General features: G+C 48.1%; 1 protein-coding gene and 1 long non-coding RNA gene across 2 annotated transcripts in view; one reads left to right on the top strand and one right to left on the bottom strand.

Moving 5' to 3' along the window:
- Positions 1–20,969, bottom strand: part of LOC141749664 (uncharacterized) — a 141,530-nt gene that overhangs the window by 91,627 nt on the left and 28,934 nt on the right. The gene's annotated exons all lie outside the window — the stretch shown is intronic.
- On the top strand, positions 7,973–20,532 carry STC2 (stanniocalcin 2). Its single transcript, XM_074603538.1, has 4 exons — positions 7,973–8,295; positions 10,537–10,679; positions 13,228–13,439; positions 16,894–20,532. The coding sequence occupies exons 1-4, from the start codon at positions 8,145–8,147 to the stop codon at positions 17,285–17,287; spliced, it is 900 nt and encodes a 299-aa protein (XP_074459639.1). The 5' UTR covers positions 7,973–8,144; the 3' UTR covers positions 17,288–20,532.

Raw genomic sequence — 20,969 nt, 5'->3', positions numbered from 1 at the left:
TACACTAGAACAGAGAAGACAGCAAATATTACCTTGGAGGGTTTTTCTCACAGAAAACAGCATCCAGCAATTCTTCCATTTTGGGTTATAGATTTAAAGTAATTTAGAACAAGAAGGAAAAAACCTTCTGAAATAATCCCTTTGCAAACATGAGAAACTACCATGTACGGTCCCATGCTGATGAGCCCAGCTATAATCCAATCTTTGCTTTCTGCTGACTAGCTGAGCTCTCGTGGTTTATTATGTCAGTGGAACCCCTCAAAAGAATTATAGCCTTTTATTCAGCTCCGAACCATGTATTATTATGAATGCTAAACTGGTTCAAATAAGCCTATTGGTCCTGCTATAACATTAGACAAAGTCTTAAGTAATTACCTATCCCATCAAAGAATGTGTTTTCTTTGGCGTCAGATCCCGCTGAAAGCAGGCGTGCATGCTTGTGGATACCCTGTGCACAACGTCCCCGGAGGAAGCACATGGCAATGTATAAACAACAGGACAGATCCTGCCACCACAGCACAGCGAAAGAAAAGGCTTCCACAGCAAGCAAAAATCTAATCTTAATTCATCATAATAAAAACACGTTAAATGATGCTCAGAAGGAACACAGATATGGATGATGCAGGCAAGTTACTTTGTGATAAATAATAAGTAAAGGTAGCTAAAGAAGCTACTTTGAAATTAGATGTTAGCATCAGCCCAGCAAAAAGATGGGCTCAGACAGTCTCCTGCATCTGGGGGGTCCCAGTGGAATCAGTAAATCCTGTAACAGCAGCAGGACTTTCACCTGTATTTTCAAAGTTGCCTGTTCCAGTATTGGTAACTGCTCATTTAACACCCACAAAGCAGCAGGACCACAGCCCTGTGACTCTGCTTGCCACATTGAACCCTGGTTTTTCTACACGCTGTCGGCAAGTCCTGCTCATAACCGTTAAGATTTGGGGAATCTTTTTAGTCTGAACTGTCTGTGCTTGACAATTAACTATTCACTGTAAATATTTTTTTTTTTAATGTGAATTTCAATTCACAGTACTCGTTACTCCACAGGAAGAATACAAAGCCATAAATTGTGTCCTGTAGGTCATGAATGGAAGTATCTCTAAGCCACCATGGTTTACAGGCTGTGCCATGTGTCAGAGCATCTGCCTAGATCCCACACAAGTGAAACAAGAGGTCCCACCAAGCAAGTGTAGTTAGGCCATGGGAAGAGTTAGACCTATGGGTTAGCTGTTGCTTGATCTGCACTGAGAAGTCCCAAAGCAGCAGCAAGACCATCTACACGTACAAAGTGAAATGTGGTGCTGAAAAGGCAACGCGAGCCCAAGATGGGACTGTAGAGAGGTGCTTTTCTGTCTCATTGCTCTTACCTGCTCTGCAGAGTTGCATTGAACTTGTTGGGTCCACCATGAAAACCAAAACTGACCCTTAATTTCAGCATCAGCTGCTGGCTGAAGTGCATCAGTGGAGAAAAAGCATAGGAGAGGCAGGCAAACCACCCATTCAGTTTGTGTTTGCTGGCGTCTGCACGGCCATTCACAGGAGAGGCAGATTCACTTTCAATCTGATGTCAATCCAACTGAGAACCAGGATCAGCGGGCAGGGAAATTTAAGAGCATTATATTGTTTGGACTCTGATTCTGGAATCATTGTCCTCTGCAGAGAGTTGTACTTTGTGGGCGGTGACTATGGTGTGCTATAATTACCACTATAATTACACTGGCATGTTTCCTTCTTGGCAAGCCCCATGGAATTACAGTCCCGTTACCTGACCTGGGTTTCTGATAGTCCTAGTATGATGGACAATAGCTTTTTTTTTTATTATTTTTGGCCTGGCCACAAGCTGATAGGGTTAGTATGAAATGTAAGGCCAGGAATGCCAAGATAGTTTCTTCCAAAGCAAAACACAATGTTGTCAAGGTCCACTTTGACTGCAGCTATCACTTGTGGCTCCTTCAGGAGGTGAGGTGGAGGAGGAACCAAGGAACCAGAACATCAGAAGAATCTGCCACTGCAAAGGGGAAGGACACCCTGGGACTACCAAATCTCACTCATCTTCAACTTCTGCCTCACGTAACTGCATTATAAATACACATAAGCTGGGTGTGTCCGATAAATATGTCAGCCGTGACACTTAATTAAATTATTTGCATTGGGCTTTGGCATTAATATTGTACTGGTAATTCTCATCTCTCCTACAGCTATTGCTTCAGGATTTGTCGGGTTCAAAAATGCAAAAACGTCTTGTGTTGCAGGGAAACCCAGTTCATCTCTCAGTTTTGATCCTGCCCGTAACAAAGCACGTGTTAACCTTGAATCATGTAGAACAAAGAGGACACCTTATATACCAGGTGGTCTTCTGAGAGGGGACCCAGATAACTCCTTTTTGCTCTATACGGAAGCATGTTTTTCCCCAAATCAAAGAGGATTTCTGCAGAAGAGCTGTGATGAGTTTCCATACTCCTCCGAGCAGGAGCTGCCACTGCAGCCCTCGGCCGGAGACGGAGCTCGCTGTGCCCCAGCAGGCCGTTGTCTGGGTGAAACCAGAAACTCCACTGCAAATCTTTTGCACATTCTTCTTTTCTTTATAACATACAGGAGGATGCGGGTTTCGGTGACTTCGCTGGACAATTCTCTGAATGAAAGCTTCCTCCCAAAACTCTTTTCTCTACTTTCTGATGTATTTTTCTCCCTGCTGATTTGGAGTCCGACCTGGGAATACGGGTGTTACAGGATGTTCGGCACTTCTCTGCGTCAAGCCGCAGCTGACTGAGGTAGCCACTTCACTCAAGGAAATTATTTGAGGTTTTTCTGAGAGCCTCTTGACAGTAGGTAAAGATTGTTTCAGCTTGTGGGAGTGCCAGCTAGAACCCTTTATAACCTGAATGACATGTCATGTCATAAAAACTCCTGCTAAAACTCACTCTGTCCTTTCAAGACGGCAATTTTGATGTCAATGTCTGTCTTTTCAACCATCACATAGCAGCTCATCTGGATAAGAACCAGCAAGTCGGAGATTGCCTACAAGTATCTCCTAGCAAGAGTCCCTTCCATGTATTATTTTAGTTAAGAATGTAACTCAGCATGTCTTCCAGATCTCTTCCCCGTTCTCTCAAGAGGGAAAAAAAAATGTACTACTGTGAGAAAAGGGGAGAAATAGACGCTTTTGGCCAATGCTCTTATCTGGTGACTAAGCAGACTGCAGGCTGATATGTCTCAATCTGAACAGCCACATTTTGATGGCCCTTTCGCGCATCATTACCAACAGAGCTCCCATTTTTCTTCAGCTAGTGCAGAAGTCACAGAAATCACGACTGTTCAGCATTATCTGCCTTATATTAGTTGTAATCACATCACATTTTTGTTTATATCCACAAGTAATAAAAACCATGCATATCTTCAGTTTGACTTAAAGAATAAAGTAAATACATAATTCTGGCAAATTGTTTGGAATTATAGTTTAACGGCATCTGGTTCAGATATTCTGTAGTAAATCGTTGGCACCGACATTGCCACTTTTTTTTTTTTTCATTTGAACCAAAATGTTCTCAGAAGCATGTGTTTTTCGTCCAGCTTCCATGTAATCCATTTTATGAAGGCCAGAAAGCTTACGAAGTTTGAAACTTAAACTACCTGGGCAGAAGAGATTGTTTCTGGACACTGACACTCATTACACAGCTGATTAACTGAGGAATAAACAATCCTGGCATGCAACCTAGCGTGTCTGTTGTTTTGGCTTTTTGTCTCAAGGAGTTGTCTTTCTTGAAATACCTCCCCAGGTACAATGTGTACATTCCACCCTGTTTTGCTCACAAATTACATACCTCTCTTTTATGTCAAGTCCAATATAGCTGCACCAGGTTTTCTTATTCCACATAAAAAGTAACCAATTACTTGAGTAAATACCTGTTTTAAAAATATCACTAAGTGGTTTCCTGCTGCTCTAAATACTAAAACGTTCGGCAGGATTTCTGACCCTTATAAATCTTTCAAATAGTTCATATTTTATCAAAGAAGCCAGACCATCTTTAAACCTGGTGCATAACTCATTGAGACCATTTCTCAAATACTTGATTTAACACAAGCAATCGGGGAAAAAAAGGCTGTATAATTTGTTAATATAATTAGCTCTGACTTTTCTCGCATTCCATCCTCTGTGGCTTTATTGTCAACTTCTGCTCGTTCATCATAAAAACTACAGTTACCAGAGATTCAAAAATACTAAATCGATGATAGATGGGGGAAAAGTGGCTTAAAATACAACCCTTTGAAGCTTCCCAACAGACCTACATTTACTGAGCCTAACAGGTTCTCCAGTGTCAAATCCCATTTCAGTCACTGTCAGCAGCTTTATTTGCACCATCCGACAACGAACCTGTGGGAATTAAACCAACACGTTCCCAGAGCAGGTCCCGCACCAGGAGGAACCAAGTCCAAGAGGCAACATCCCTCCGCCCTCCAGACCACTTTCCCAGCAATGCTTTGCAGCTCTGGGCTGGCTTCGTAATGATGTGTCATTTGCAAGTCAGCACCTTGCACTAAGCCCCGAGGTGGGGAAATTACCCAGGAGAAGAGGCAACAATAAATTCCCCCGTCCTGCTTATTTTTTTCTCAAGTCTGATGAAATCCCATTGCGCTGCCGGAGCTGCACGGCACAGCTTACTCTAACTCCGCTGTGAAATGTGGTTAGTCACAGATAAAAAAAACCCCAGAATCCAGACCTCGGCACACCTTCCCCACAGCATCCTCTTCCCTTTTGAAGTCATCGGCCTCTCCGTCCTTCATAACTGGGTGTGCTCCCTCTCTCCCTGTGCGCCGCAGCCTCTTGCACAGCATTCCTCAGCCTTCACCTGCCTGAAACGGCCTTGCAGGGACACAGCCCTGTTAATAATCATGAAAGTAGCTCTTCTCCCTAAAAACCCCAGACAATTAAATGCTTCCCATTTAAAGGTAGCTGCAAAATGCTCCTGCCGCTGCTTGATCACATAAAGTTTTAATCAAATCATGAAACACTCTTAAGTAAAACCTATGTATGTTAGCTAAAGGGAACTCAAAAGTCTATTCCTAAAAGCCAGCAGTCGTTCAAAACTGATGCAAGTAGCCGTGATCCTCTCCGAAGCGTTACTCCTCAAACACGTCACCAAACGCCTCGCAACCGGACACCGTCCACGCAAGCTGCCTGCCGCTGGAGCAAAGCTGCAGGCTCAGTGCCTCGGGATCCAGGCATCCCAAGTCTCCTGGAAACCAGCCTCTAAATCACTGGAATTGGTAATTATTCTATAAAATTACCTGGCACTCAAACTGGCAGTGGATCATGCTGCCAGGGAGCGAGTTACACTGCGCTCCAGAAGATGCCAAATTTGCTAGAGCATGACTTGTGTTTCATGGGCATTTTTCCTGACGGCGCTCACCTTCCTTTAAAATGCAGGCACAGCTCCTCGCCTCACTAAGGGAGGGCTGAGTGGGACCAGACTCTCTCATCCCAGGAGCCCCCCGATGAGTGACCTCGAGAGAGAAAAGCAAGGGAAAAAAAAACCCTACAGCTCTGAGTGCCACCCGCCGCCCAGCAATGTCCGCTGGGCAGGAAGAAATAGGAAAGGCTGAACTTGCTGAGAGCCGGCAGATTCCTTCACCAAACAGTGACACGAGGGGGTGCTATTTTAGGCACGGTTTTGGAAAGGAAAAGAGACGTGAAAATAACCTTGGATGGAGCAATTAATGCAAGATGGGCTGGAGGGGAAGACGAGTCACAGTAGGGCAGCCAGGGCTGCGTGGTTCAAAGGACACGCTCTGAGAAATGACGAGACCCAACCAGAGAAGTCAACCAGAGGGAGGAACCCGGGGTCTGGCACATGGAGGATGCGTGGAATTCCTTTAAGTCAAAAGGGCAAAACCCATCCTTTTGGTTGCCCTTTGGGGGCAAAATTGCTACTTTAAAAAGGGGCAGAAAGATTCAGGAGGAATGGCTGCAGGAGGGCATCAGACCTAAAACAGCAGGGAAAAGGCATTAGGAGAATGCACAATTTCTGAGGCACAGGAAAAAATTAAAATATATATTAAACATATAAGACGAACTTGCTGGTTTGGAACAGCACATCAGCTGTTACCTCCTCCAACAGAGAAAAACTGCTCTCCCTTAAGTTCTCCTGCCTGTACTCCCTCTGTGCTCCTCCGGAGTTCATTCAGTCCCTGGTCTTTGAACACTGGAGATGAGAATTGTTAAAGTCGAGCTAGTTAGACATAGCAAAGGCAATTAAATAGCAAAACTCTTCTGTAGTATAAATAGTAAGAGAACAAGGACAAAAGAAGGGCCACCAGGCACTCAGGGTGAGGTAAAAATGAAGAAGAGAACCTATTCCTTTAATAGCCCTGTTGTCAAAAGGGGCAGAGCCCATCCCAGGGGCACAAGGGCTTTGCAGACATCCGTGCTGGCACAGCGAGTTCCTTAGAGGAAAGCTGCAAGTTGCAGTTTACAAGGCAGCAGCGTATTGATAAAAGGGAATTTCCACAGGAGCTTGGCACCACCGTTAAGAATTTCAATCTTAACAAGATGTTTCAAAGTCAAACCTTAAAAGAATGATAAACAAACTTTGCACCGCTCAGACCCAGCAAACAAACCTCCCGGCCTGGGACAAAACCAGGGAAGGCCCAGGCGAGCGGAGCCGGTGGGGATGTCTCGGGGGCTGCGCGGGGGGGTGTGAAAACGTGCCTGCCGGGGCATCGCCACGGAGCCATGGTCCTGCGGCGCGGTGTCACGTCCCGCCGAGGAGACCCTTGCTCGGGGAGGTGTGAGTGGATTTCCTCAAGTGCATTTTGACAGCTGTGAGGAAGCAGGGCGGCAGCGGCAGCTGGAGACATTCCTGGCCGCCCCCCCCCCCTCCTTTCCCCGGCGGGACCCCCGCCCCCGGCACGGCACAGCGCGCCCCGGCAGCGCCGTGGGCTCGGGGGCTGCCGGGGAGGGGGGGGACGGGCAGGAGCCGCATGGGGCCGGCGGGGTCTGATGAAACATCTGATGTGCATTACGGCAGGGCGAGGGGGGACGCGCACGCCCCCTCCCCAGCGAGCGCGGCACTTCTCATCACCTGCTGGAGATTTTCCTACATCCCCCCCCCTCCCCGCCCCGGCCCCGCTCCAGCTACTGGACAAAAGGGAGCAGCCAGAGCCGGCTGCGGGGTTGCTCGGCGCGGGGGGGGGGGAGGGGGTGCGAGGGTGATGCTCTCCCCACGGTGGCGGGGGGGTCGGTGTCAAAGAAGGCAGCGCCCGGCCGAGTCCGCACTCAGGTACCACGTTCCCCCTCTCAGTCCCCCCCACCCCCCCCAGGGGATGGATTTGGCCCAAATTCCCTCGGAGCTCGCAGGGTACAAAATCCCGGGGGGGGGAGGGGGCAGAAAAAACAAAGGAGGAAGGAGTGGAAGATTTCCAAGAAAGTCAGTGCGATAGCTGCTTCTGAGAAGGATTTTTTTTTTTCCTTTTTCTTTTCAAGCAAGTCTTGCAATGAGGCGGCAGTTCCGCAGGACGGCCGGCTCCGGGCACGGCCACCCCCGCTGCCCCCCCCGCAAGGGCAGCGGCGTCTGGAGCGCCCCGAAGTTGCCTTCCCGGCCCCGCGGGGACCGGCCGCGCGGTGCTGCCTCCCTCCCTCTCTCCAAAGCAGCGCATTTGTCAAAATCCCGCTTTTTCACCTTTTTTTAATTTTTTTTGTCCCCCTCGCCCGTACTGCCGGGGGGAGGCACTTTCGCACCCTCCCCCCCCCCCCGCCGCCGGGGGTGCAGCCCCTGCCCGCTGCCCCCCGCAGGCCCATCCCCCGCGGTGCGGTGCGGTGCGGTGCGGGGGGGTGGGGGACACTGGGGGAGGCGGGAGGCTGCAACCTGCCGGCGGGGCAGGGCCGGCCCCCGGCGGGCGGGCGGAGCGGGGCGGCGGCTGCCATTGGCCGCGGCGCGGAGCGACACCTGCTCGGCTCCCTCATGCGAGTGACACCGGGGCTCGGCGGGGATATTTGAGGCACCCTCCGGCCTCGCCGCCGTCACTCCGCGCTCGCCGCCGCGCCGGGCACATGCGGTTCGCGGGGCCGCGGCGAGGAGCGCGCTGGGCCCGGGTGCGGCACCCCGCGGAGGAGGACGCGGCGGCAGCGGCGGGGGGAAGGCGCGACCATGTGCGCGGAGCTCCGCGGCAAGCTGCTGGCCCTGGCCCTGCTGCTGGCCAGCGCCCCGGCGGCGGCGGGCACTGAGGCCACCCACCCGCCGGAGGGGCCGCAGGACAGGACCCCGCAGCAGAAGGGGCGCCTGTCCCTGCAGAACACAGGTACGGCGGGGCGGGAGGGTGCAAAGGTGGGGTGTCCCCCGCCACACACACCTCGCCGCTCGTGGAGCGCTGGGGAAATAGCCGCGTTGAGTTATGACAGGCGGTTTATTTCGGTGTCCGACTGTCAGGCGTAAATCATCAGAGGAAATAAGAGCTCGCTCCTAATTACCTTTAAAGCCCGGCTTTGCCAAGCACGTGTTGCCCTTGCAACAAGCCGCGGCAGCGCTCCGGGCCGAGCGGCTCCGCAGCCGCGCCGGGCACCGAGGGGGTGCGGAGCGGGGCCGGGGGCGGCGGGGAGCCCGGCCTGGGGGATGCTGCCCGCCGCGGGGATGCTGGGCTGGGGAGGAGAAAGTTTCACGGCGCAGGGTTTGAAACCGGGTCGGAGGGGTGAGGAGCGGGGGAGGGATGAGACGGGAGGGAAGGGGAAGCGGCTGGAAACGATGACTGGTGCTTTGCTTCCTCCATAGGGAGCCGTGCAATGATGCAACGGACCGGGGGTTTCTCTCCTCCTCTCCCGTCCCCCCCGCGCTCCCTCCCCCGGGTATTATCTGCCTAGAAAGAGAGAGCTGAGGCGTGCACTTTGCTGGATCTCTTCCCAGCCGTGCAGAGACAGAGCGCGGGATCCAGACGCTTCCCTCCCCCCCTTTCTCCCTTTCCCCCCATCCCCCCCCCTTTTTTTTTAACACTCTCAGTGCTGCGAGACGTGTTTAAACACACACGAGCAGGAATGCACGAATGCCCATTAGGGACTGCCACATGTGAATCACGGCACTGTGCAGTTCTCAGCACGCTGGAGCCAGGACATGTGATCCGGCAAAGGGTTTGCATCCGGATGCCAACACAAGCACTACAGCTGAGCTCCCGGCCCCAAAAAAGCCCAGCTCCGCGCTCTGCAGCGCTCCACAAAGAGCTCCATTTTCAACCACCACCACCCCCCCCCCCCCCGCCTCGGTGCGTGTGTGTTTGCGCAGCTTTTCGCGTCTGCCTGAGACAATCCCGTGAGCCGAGCCCGGGGCTCCCGTGTCCCACCCCCCCACGCCCAGATGCACTTCGGGGCAGGTAGAAGTGGGGTGGGGGGAGAAACACAAAAAGGCAGCGGCAGTGATTTGGTTTTGAGCTGGGGGGTAGCGGGGGGGGGGGGTGTTCATGTGAACTCCGTCAGACTCCGCATTTACATCCGCGGCTCCTCTCCCCGCCTTGCCGCGGGTTGAAATGAGACCGAAAGTTGCTGTAAAGACTTGCAAATGGACCGCATGGCAAAGGGGGAGGCTGGGGATGTCTGAAACATGCTGCGGTTCAGAGGGGGATTAGGCTGGCTCCCAAGGGCGAGCTTTAATTAAAGGTACCACTAGGGCACAGAGTACAGGAATTCTTAGCATCCTCAGTTCTGGTCTAAAAGCTGCCCCTGTTTAACTTTATCCCCAGGCTCTTTCAGCAACCACCTTCCCTCTGGCAGTACTACTACATCCATTTTTTTTAAAGGACCAGAAGCTGTCTTGTTAAGAATTAGATTTTTGGGGTTTTTTTGGTAAGTGAGTATTAGACAGCATTTTTTCTTTTCAGTATTGCATAACATCTGAAAGAGCAGAATAAACACATATGTAACGGCTAGCTCCAGTAAATCTATTTTATGTACTACATATATAAATTATTTTTTTTTCAATTGATTTCTGCACAGGTGAGGACGTAGTTGCAGCTTTATGCAACACTTAGTGCAAAGGACTGTATTTATCAGTGGGAGTTTTGCCATTAATTTTGTGGACATCACAACAGGGGAAACACAATGGTCTGTAAAAAAATTAAAAAAAAAAAAAAAATTATGCTAAATCACCAGAAACTAGCTCAAAGTATCGGAAATGAGAAAGTTTAGACAGCTGGGTTGTGGGCTTCTCGTTTTGGTACTGGAATTTGATGGGAGACTTCGTACAAGTCAGACAGCAAAAATCATGCCCATCCTTTGCTCCTGAGGAATGCAAAAGCATTAGACAGTTCTCAAGTGAAATAGCTTGACGTAAGCATAGTGGATTTGGCATTTACTCCTTGGATATCACTTTCATAACATAATACACCCAAGTTCTGGCCTAATTTCTGCAAAGAGTGGGCATGCTGTGGGTACAATAACTGTTGTCACATGTGCTTTTTCTTTTGAACTGATGATGTTAGCAAAATAACTCTTTCCCTACCCACCACCAGCTTCTATGAACAGTTCTTCAAATTAACTGTAATCAATGCTCATTTTAGCTGAAATCCAGCACTGCCTGGTTAACGCTGGCGATGTGGGATGTGGAGTGTTTGAATGCTTTGAAAACAATTCTTGCGAGATCCGAGGCTTACATGAGATCTGCATGACATTCCTGCACAACGCTGGAAAATTTGATGCCCAGGTAACACAGTGAAATGTTCTATGTATCTGTTTGCTTCCAATATACACATGGCATGTATTTTAATTCTTTAACATATCTTTGGGAAAAAAGTTACCATTGTGGAGCACATCTACTTTTGCACGTGACCAGCTTCAATAAGGATTTTTCTGTTGAAGGGCCCAGAATCAAGACCCAAAACCAGTAGCAAAGCAGCGGTGTGCAGCCTGTCCCAGAGACAGGCTGTCTCTAGCTATGGCTCCCTGTACCTTCCTCCTCCTGTACCCAGGATAACTAAATGGGAATGCTAATATAGCTGAACATGGTTTTCAGAAACGCTGAGCGGCTCAAGCTTCTACACCATGTTTGTTCAAAGCTGATTCTGAAGTGCAGCTTGGGCACCCAGTTCATTTAGACATATCAAAATATTTCCCAATGTGCAGTTATTAACTTGTTAGTTATTATTAACCAACAAGAATTTGGTTCTCAAGATTTGCATGCAACCAGTACAGGCAACCTCCTAAAGCTGCTGTATTCAAATAAGTCTTTGTCTCAAGCACTGACGTTAAAATACATTACTTAGATGGTATGCGGTATTAAGTTTGTCTCCTTCATTTTCTCCCCAGACCATTTATGCATCATTGAGACATCCTGTTATTATGTCTTATAAACCTACTCTCCCATTTCAGTGCGGAGGGAAGAGAACATTACGACGGGCCAGCGGCATTTGGCTTGACCGTGCAGTTTACAGTATAACTTGACTAAAAGCACCAGCCTCATGGCACTGTTAAAAGCATGGTATAAAGTAGAGCTGTCTTCAGGATTCAGCCTGGTCCATGAGGGATGGTGGGACCACCCAGTAGGAAAACACTTCTGAAGTGCTGGAGTTCTAGGTTCAAATTCTCAAGGATGTACAAAGGGTCTGGCTAGCCATTAAAATGGGAATTGTTTCTTCTGTGGGTATCTGAAAACCTTCAACTTAATTTCCAAGTGTCTTCCAGAAAACGCTCTTTTATTTTTGCGCAATATTCTGTCAGTGAACAAAGTTGCCCAAAGAAGTAAGCCCTTTCAGGAGGTGAGGGTAAATGTGCCTGCGAAGGCTGAGCGTAGCCACTGATGCCTCTTCCCCAGGATCCCTGGATGTGCTAATCTAATACAGCCCATTTCACATCCAGGCTGTCTCCATTGCAGTGCAGAAGTATTAAACCCCTGGAGCTTTATTTAACACAGAGGTGACTTTAGTCTCTGCTATGACATGGCTTTTCATTGCTCATCTCTGTATTATCTACAGTTATTTCAGGCCGCATTAGACGACAAGACTAACGCTGGCTATTTTCTGCTCTCTTTCCCCCTCTCTCAAACCTGAGAATTGCTGTCAGGTTTGGTTTGCGTAAGAATTTTTTTTATTGTTATTTGTCTAATGTGCTGTGCCTGTTTGTTACTGAAGGGAAGGGCAAGCAAGTGCCTCTGGTATAGGGAATAGAAGGGGATGATGACCGAGGCAGTTCTTTCATCAGCAAGAATCACTTCTGGCTTGAAACAACTGGGGGACAAAATCTGCTTGCAGGTCTTGATGAGTTTTAGTTAATGCCAGTGGAGCTCTGCCAGCATGCTCTCTGGATAAAGGCTAACAAGAATTTGGTCTCCACAAAGCTGTTGTGTAAAATAATCTGAAGGTAGTGAAAAGACGGAGGCAGTGCTGGAGGCTTCCACACACCTATTGCTCAGCAAAGTGAAGGGAGACCGAGCAGAGCTGTCAGACTGCGACACACACACCGTGTACAGCAGCTGTAGTATCCGAGAGCAAAGAGAGGAAAGGAAGAGATGGTTTTGATGCCGACTAAGCAATTGAATGAAGGAATCGTAAACAGTGGTTAAAGAGATGCTGCTAAAGCAGCTTTCCTGAAAGTTACTTTTTTAGCTTGATTTGATTTTTAATTTTTTTTAATCTCAATTAGAATGTCTTGCAGCAAAGAGACATCAAGACACTGTAGGGTTATTATTAGTGCTGATTTGAGTCCCTCTCAGAGGAAGTGGTAGTAGAGAAAATACTGACAGGGGAATGGGGCAGGTGCATATAGATGGTGCATACATGTCTATGAGTTTGCAAACTGACTTAAAATTTTAAAAAAACTAATTTGCAGTTACTGAATGGGTATTTGCATGTGGTCCTGGGGACCTCAGCCGTGGCAGGATGCCCTCTCCTTTGTGTGAACCTGCTGTGCTGACACCCCAGAAGCAAACAAAGCCAGTAACTCAAGCATTGAGTTACTTCGAGGTGCTTGCTTTTGCCCTTTCTCTTTTTGGGCATTCAGCTGTTGGGGTAGAGGAAACCTCAGAATTCCAGCAGAGAAGCCCTGTGCATTCAGCTCCACTGGAATAGCAAGGCCAGGTAACTCGGCATGATCTTTAAGGGCAGAGAAACGAAGAGGGGGAAGAGCCATTAAGTGGTACCCTTAGCAGTCTAATAACCCTTGACGTTGTCCTACAGGGGAGCAGCTAGCTGGGCATAAATCAGCTGCTGTGCTTAATGGACAAAAATACAGACCTACTCCATTTCTTTTCTTCTCAGGGAAAATCCTTCATTAAAGACGCTCTGAAGTGTAAGGCTCATGCCTTGAGGCATAAATTCAGCTGCATCAGCCGTAAGTGCCCTGCCATTAAAGAGATGGTGTTCCAGTTACAGCGGGAGTGCTACCTGAAGCATGACCTCTGCTCCGCTGCCAAGGAGAATGTCCAGGTCATTGTGGAGATGATTCACTTCAAAGACCTGCTGCAGCATGAGTAAGTGCCTCCGTGCTAGTGCAGTCAGAGGCGTGGGAGCTCCTTCCAGGAGCAGGATGGTGCCAATGGGCTGTGCATCTGCCCAAGAGCTGTTTCACCACCTCCTGGCCTTAAGCACGTCTTGTTTTCCCATGTAGCAGACCGAGGTAATGCTTTCTTCGCAGGGGCCCTTGAAGATTAGTTTGTTTGCGAAGGGCTAGATGTGACTGTGGAAGGGAATGAAATGGGTTGAAGTTGGATTTGGCTGTTTCTTTGGTCCTTCAGCAAATACAGCGTCAGTGTCTGCTGTTTCCAGAGGCATCTCACCACGTCTCTCTGCTTTCTGAGCTCAAAGGCAATGTTCCTGACCCCAGTATCTTGTTAAAGATGACAGCTAGAGGAGAAGGGGGAAGAAGGTCTATGCAAAGTTGTCAGTAAGATGATAATTTTTTCTTTAAATACATACTTTCAAATGTCTTGTAGTTAATTGTCCCTGAAAGAGCTGCAGTCCCCCAGGTAATCTCTCATTCATCTTATTCCTTATTAATCTCAGATGCTTTTTAATAAAACATGGAGGTGTACAAAGTGAAGGCACAAGTCAGATTTTGAGGAGTTCATCCCTCTGCCTGGGAACACAGCTGCCCTCTGAGGAATGGCAGGCACGAATCCCATTTGGAATTGATCAAAGCTGCTACATGACAGCAACAAACCAGGCACAAGCTGTTTGTACCAACTCTTTGTGCACAGATGCAAAAATTGGAGCCTGTTTTTCTTGCAGGTGAACATTTCACTCCCAAACGAGAAGGCTGAGCCACAGCCTGGCAGCAGGCTGAACCTTAGAGCATCTTCCTACCACGCCTCCATGCTGCCTTGTCCCTAGCGGATATTAGCACAGAAACCCCAAATCCCAGCCATCGTGACAGACATATTTTTTAACAGAAACATTTCTTCTGGACTTTTAGCCTTGCATTTTCATCAGCCTCCAAAGGAGCTATGCCCCGATTCCCTCACTTTCTGTTGAAAACCACCCCCCTAATACACAAACTGCAGTTGCAGAGACGCGCTTTGATGCCAGTTTACTCTTAAAAGCAGAATCTTTGCTGTGGTTGGTACACGCTGAACGTGGTGGCCAGAAAGCAAGGCCCTTTCCGTGGACATTCCTGAGGCTGGGATCAAAGGCATGGCTGGTGGCCTTGCCAGGGCCATTGGCCATGCCTAGGGCAAAGGGCAGCATCCCGCTGCCGGGGGGAGAGGGGAAGCGCGGCTCCGTCCTGCACAGCAGCACCTCTGTCTGGGCACTGCTCGGGCTGTGTTAGTAGGCTATAAATTGGGTACTTGGTACCAGTCAACGCCGCCCCCATCATTTGGAGATGAGAAGAACTATGAAAGTCAAAGGCCTTTCCAAAGAGAAGCTTTGGAATAAGAGCTGCTTATTTCTGGGGAGCTTAACTGGGGGGTTCTCAGTTTGAGAAGAGATGGATCATTCAGCTGAACACCTATAATTTGCACGATCTCATTTAGAGCTTCCTACACTTCATTTTCAGCATCTCACGGAGTCAGAGCTTAGCTTCCCTATGCGGGACTCCCCAAATAGAAGCCAGCCAGCCTCCTCCCCTCCCCTAAATTTAGAGGCCATCTCTGAAGCTTTTGAACTAAGGAACTTGTTCAAGATCAATAGGCAAGTGTGGCAGAGCTGGAAATAAAATCACGTCTGCTGACTTGCAGCCTTGTGCTCAGTTCAGGTACTATGGTCAGGCCAGCTGAAATGCAGAAAGTAAAACAGTGAAGGAGAAATGGGCCAGTATTAATCCGCAGGGCTCTGGCAGACTCTGAATACCTGAAATATTTGGCAGCTGAGCCACTTTTTAGTCATACCAGCAACCCTTTTCTTCCAAAGATTTTTGTAAAGGTTATGCCCAGTTTCAACAACTGATTTTTCTTTTTTTTTTTTCCTTTTTTTCCTCCTTCTGCTGGATCACTTTCTATGCAATGTGCTCAGTTCTCTCTCATCTTTTATTTTACGTTTAAAACAAAAACTAAGAACGGAGAAGCAAGTGGCAGCTCTCAGACTCATTCTCTGACTGTTTTATTCTGACCATTTTCTCCCGATGAGTGTTGAGGAACATGCAGTCTCCTCCTGAGTCAGCTGTGGTGGGGTGGGGGTCAGGCTGATTTGCTACGGTGGAAGTGGTGACAGGCCCTGGCACATCGGTCGCTGCTGCATTCCAAGTAACTTCTTCTTTAAATGGCAGAAACAATCCAAACACGGGAAATATTTTGAGATAGGGGAATAGGTGGCTCTCCAAGATTAGTCATTCGAAATTAGTTTAAGCAGTTGGGCAAAGTAAAATCAGGGTAGTGTCAGACACTGATCATAAATCTGTTGGTTTTCCTCATCTCTTCTGACTTAGTTCGTGGGAAGATATTTAGACGTGTCCGCAGCCACCAGAGCTGGTGGACGGTGTGCCCAGAAGGTGCACCCCCACCACCCTGTACAACCATGACTGCTGACCCCAGGCAGTTCTCTGCTTGCACTGTGGATGGTTCCTACCGTGGAAGACTTTTAAGCACGTCCTCCTGGGCCTGCTAGCAGCTGAGCGGTTGCGTCAATAGACAACATCAATATTGACCCACAAAACTTGTGACCGCAACTATTTTAAAATCGCTGCACTCAGTGACCCGTGGCTGAGGAAGCCAAAGTGCCTGTGCTTGGGCTGCCTTATGCTGTGGGGACACAGAAGGAGACGGGTGGGAAGCAGAAACAGCGTTTGGCCATGGCTCGTTTGGAGTCCTTGTTTCGCTGGGAAAAGGTATATACAGAAAGCTTTACACAACCCTGTAAGGACATGAAGAAAAAAAAAAAAACTTAGTGTGGGAAGAAAATGGGTGCCACCAAAGTGGATTTCCATGTGTCTGAGCTGTGTGCAGTCTGATCCTGAGTCCGGATAGGATCTTGCTTGTGGTGGAGATCAACACCTGGTGCTTCAGGGAAAGGTAAAGATGATGAGAAGAGCCGGAGAATCTCTAGTTGAATATCTGTTGCTCTTCACGGAAGTGAGCAAATGCCTCCCTCTTGCAGACTAGTGATCGTCATATGCTCTGTACCTGGGGATAGCAAGCTGTTTGATGAAGTTGATGGCTCTGGACATGAGCAGGTTTCCTTTGTCATGTGTCCTGACTAATAAAGATGAAAGGGCATGGAAAAAGATTGAGGCAGAAGGTGCGAGATAGCAGTTCTTCTGTTTGACAGCCCCATTTGCCAAGTGTGTAGACATAATATATTCTTGTGGTGGACGTTACAGTTGTCCCAGAGCATCTCCGGTGGGGGAGCAATCAAGGCAGATCCAGCACTTGAGTGAAGCTTCATTTGACAGGATGCCATCACGTGCATTTCTTACAGCGATGTGGCTGATTAGAATATAATAATCCCTATGTATTTTTTTGACTCTCTTCTCACCGTTTCCTTTTCCTCCAGGCCATATGTTGACCTAGTGAATATCCTGCTCACCTGTGGCGAGGAGGTGAAAAAGGCCATAACGAGAAGTGTCCAGGCCCAGTGTGAACAGAACTGGGGAAGCCTCTGCTCCATCCTGAGCTTCTGCACCTCGGCTGTGCATGGTGACACCATCCTGGCTCCTGAGAAGAAGCCAGGTGAAGCCAGCAAAGCTGCTGCTGGCCGCGGGGACATGCTGGCCCACTCTGACTCCGACCACAGGGAGAGCTCACGAGCATCTAAGGGAGAGAGAGGTACTAAGGGCCACTTGAATGCCCATGCCCGGGTGAAAGCTGGGGGCCATGGTCCCAAAGGGGCACATGGGATCATGGACCGGGCAGACGAACTGTCCGACTTCTCTGACATCCGGAGGTGAAAAAAGGCACCAACTCCCCGTTCCCCCCATCCTCCCCCTCCACTGGAAACCTCCTCCGTTGAGTCTCATCTTCCCGTCTATGGACATTCCAAAGCATTTCCCATTCAGAGGTCAAGCACAGGGCATTGCAAGATATATATGGACCTCAGCAACAGTGTATATAGTAGCAAAGGGAGAGCAGTGGCAATGGGTTATCAATCCAGCAAACTCAACACTTGAGCAGCCACCAAGAGTGGCAAAATGTCTCCGACTAAATTCTTTTCCCCTTTTTTATGAAACGGACATCATCTGAAATTTAGGATCTTGTTTGGAGGTTGTTGGGTTGTTTTGGGGATTTGTTTTGTGGTTTTTTTTCTTGGTCCCCTTGGCTGGGGAGAAGGTTCCAAGAGGGCTCTGCCAGATTGCATGTGTCTGTTTGTGGCTTAGCACCTCTGAAGGTTTAGGGTACAGCCTTACAGCAGATGGCTGAATTCCAAGGGGGATTTGGTTTCTGCCTGTGGCTTGAGAACACAAAAGTTTAAGGCTCTCTATGTGACGCTCTCTAATGAAATAGCTTCCCTGTCTCTCGCACAGGAACCGTGCGGTCTGGAGCTCCACCGCTTTCTCTTAACTTCTGAGCCATTGTTCCCATCTGGGTGATGCTGCCTAGTTTAAGTGCCCCGTTTGTTTCTGAACCACTGCATAACTTGACACTTGCTAATCCAGTCACTTCAGCATATTGAAGGCGAGTAGTCAGCTTGCAAACAAGGCGATGTGACTGTTAAGACTTGCACAGTATGGAGGACCCCCAAAAGTATGCTTGTGGACCTCTGAAAACCCTGTGCATATTGTCTGCTTACACCTGCCCATGGGTGATACAGGTCCTCCGCCCTTATGGACAGCCCAAGCTTAGAAGGATGGGTGCAGGCTCAGACAGCAAATCACCCCATATACTTAGTTCTTCTGTAGGGCTGCGTTGAAGGCCCATCAGAAATCCGTCTCTCCGTAGCAGTAGCATGGTGTGGTTTGCTGGGATGTGGAGACCCACTCGAACCTGCCTATCAGCTGTGGTTTATCCAAATGCCAAAGATAAGGAGAGGGGGTTGACTTGTTTTTGGTTTTTTTTAATGGTTGTGCAGATAACGACCACCAATCTCTGCAGAATAAGTTACTAAAGATGAAGAGTGTCAAGAGCTTATTGTCTCTAAGCAGTTTTAAGTGTGAATGAGGTGTTTGGACACATCTCTCCTACCCCCTATGCAATTGTAATTCTCAGGTTGCAGATCTGCAATCCTATATCCCCAGATATTGTACTGGAAATGGAGGTTGCAGCATCCACAGGGACAGAAGGGTGAGCTCTTCGGTTTCCTCTAGAGAAAAAGCAAGTTTTCTTAGAAAGTGGGAATCACACCGGGGATCTGAGCCTTCTCATTTAGAAAGTTTGGGAGGAAAGCTGTGGGGGCAGGAAGGCAGTTCAGTAGAGACAGAACGTACCCAGTGAACTAACGTACGTCTTGTCGCATGGTGGGAAGGAGCTGTATAAACAGTAGAGGGTGTTGGAATTTGGCTACAATTTCCAACTCAGATTTTAGTTACTGCTCAGTGAACACAGCTCCTAATAGCTATGTTCAGGGTTTAATGCACGTATCCACCCGCAGAAGTTATAGGCATTGCTTTTAATAGAAGCCATGTAGGAAGCAAGAGAGGACCGTTAAGTTGAAAGGTGTGTCTCTATGGGATCACCAGGCGTGACCTTGATCCTGCCTGATTTTGTGAGTTCTGTGACCAAATTTTCATTGGACTTAATTGAGAAGAGGTGGGATCGGACCAAGTAGTGTAGCGCCAAAGACCATGCTGACCCGAGGAGTGGAGCTGCTGGCAGTGAGAGTGCCAGCTGCCCTGTTGGGTTGTGGTACAGCTCTCCCACGGATGGGACGCCCAGGCTGTCCCAGGGAGGAGCTTGCCAAGGATGGTTCGGGCCTGCCTCTGATGGCCAGCTCCTCTGCTCCAAAAACTAATTGGCTGCTGGCAGTACTGTAAGAAGGTTTCTAGCGTGCCTCCATGGGTTTCCTGTGAGCGTCCTCTCCCCCTTGGTGGCATATAGCCACCATGAAGAACAAGCTCAAACCAAAAAGACAATCCAAACGTTTTAGCAAAAAAAAAAAAAAAAACCAACAAAAAAAAAGCGCAAAACAGAAACAACAACTCGCTACCAACATAATGTTCTTGCGTTGAACTAAAATAAGATCTCTCTCTCATTAGAGGTCTGATTCATCAATGGGAACCAAACATACAGATCTACATCCTTGAATGTCTCAGTCAACATATCACCTCAGCATGCATACAGTTTTATTTGTATTCATTCGTTCTGTGGGGAAAATTGTATATTCCCCTTGTTTAGTCAAAGAAAATTTGGGGGGGTGGGGGGCAAGCTGTGTGTGGGAGGGATTTTTGTATAAGGCATAACTTTTTTTTCCTCTGTGTGTGAAGAATTTATGTGTTCATCTACTGATTCCACATATGCTATTATTGTAAATATTTAACGTTTCTATTTATTATAGTGTCTCCATTTAAAAAAGAACACTGCTGGCTATGATAATTTAAACGTACGTCATGACCTGTGTTGTATATATTCATGCCACTAGTATGGGGGTTTTTTTATGTTTAAAGCTGCGTAAATATAGTTTTATACAGTTCCATAATGTTATTGACAGCATAAATCATTTATTTATTGTTAAACCTTCTTTCATATCTAACAAATAGGGTGCGTTTTACCTGAGATTATTTTATTGTGACATCTACATAGCCTTAATTCTTTATAAAAAAGAAGAAAAAAGTCCATTTAGATACTGTATGATGCTTTAATTAACATTCCTTATGAACTTGCTGTTCATGAAGGAGGTTTAGCTTAAAAGCCAAGGTATGAATGTTTCCTTTACGCTTTGCATCTGGAATGAGCCTTGTTCTGGAACGAAAATACTGGGAGAAGCAAAATGCCTACTGGAAAAAGATAGCAGTAAACCCTGGAAAATGCTGTCCTAACTTAAAGTGCTGAACTAAAAGGAAAAAAAAAAAAAGAAAGGGAAAAAAAAGACAAGCTGTCCTTAATTCCAAATCTCTGGGAGAAAAACATACTAGTTTTATCTCATGTAGAATTTGCAGCCAAATAAGCTTGTAAAAAAAGAAAATGCATATGGCTTTAGACAAAGCTCTGTACCTTTCACACTATTATTTTCCTTAAACACTAATAAATGTTTTGAATAAGACTCTGTCTGGGTTTTGTTTATCTGGAATTTCAGCTGCTGCGATAAGGGGTAAGAAAAGCCCTCTGAAGCCGGGCCAGCAGGTTCAGCCGAGGGGAGCAGAGGTGATCTGTCTGCTCGTCCCCCCCAGAGCCTGTCCCCGGTGCCAGCCGGGCAGCGGTGCCCCGGCAGGGGCAGGACGCGGGGATGCAGCCAGCCCTTCCTCCCTGCGTGCCAGGGAGAGCTGGCACAGGGGCACGGACCTCGTCACTGTCACCGGAGTGTCATTCCCCTGGGGGAGGAGAGACCTCGTCTGGTCTGGGACCTGGCAGCTTGGTTTGAGGGCAGAAAGGGAGATGTGTAACAAACCAGAGGATGAAAAACATGGGGAGCAGAAGCTCATGCTTATTTTGGGAGGTTTTTCCCTTAGCAGAAGGCATGAATTGGGTTCACTGCAGCAT

This window comes from Larus michahellis, chromosome 11, assembly GCF_964199755.1.
Source record: "Larus michahellis chromosome 11, bLarMic1.1, whole genome shotgun sequence".
Lineage (NCBI taxonomy): Eukaryota > Metazoa > Chordata > Aves > Charadriiformes > Laridae > Larus > Larus michahellis.
The sequence above is the reverse complement of the archived record's forward strand: the minus strand, read 5'-3'. Positions and strand labels throughout refer to the sequence as shown.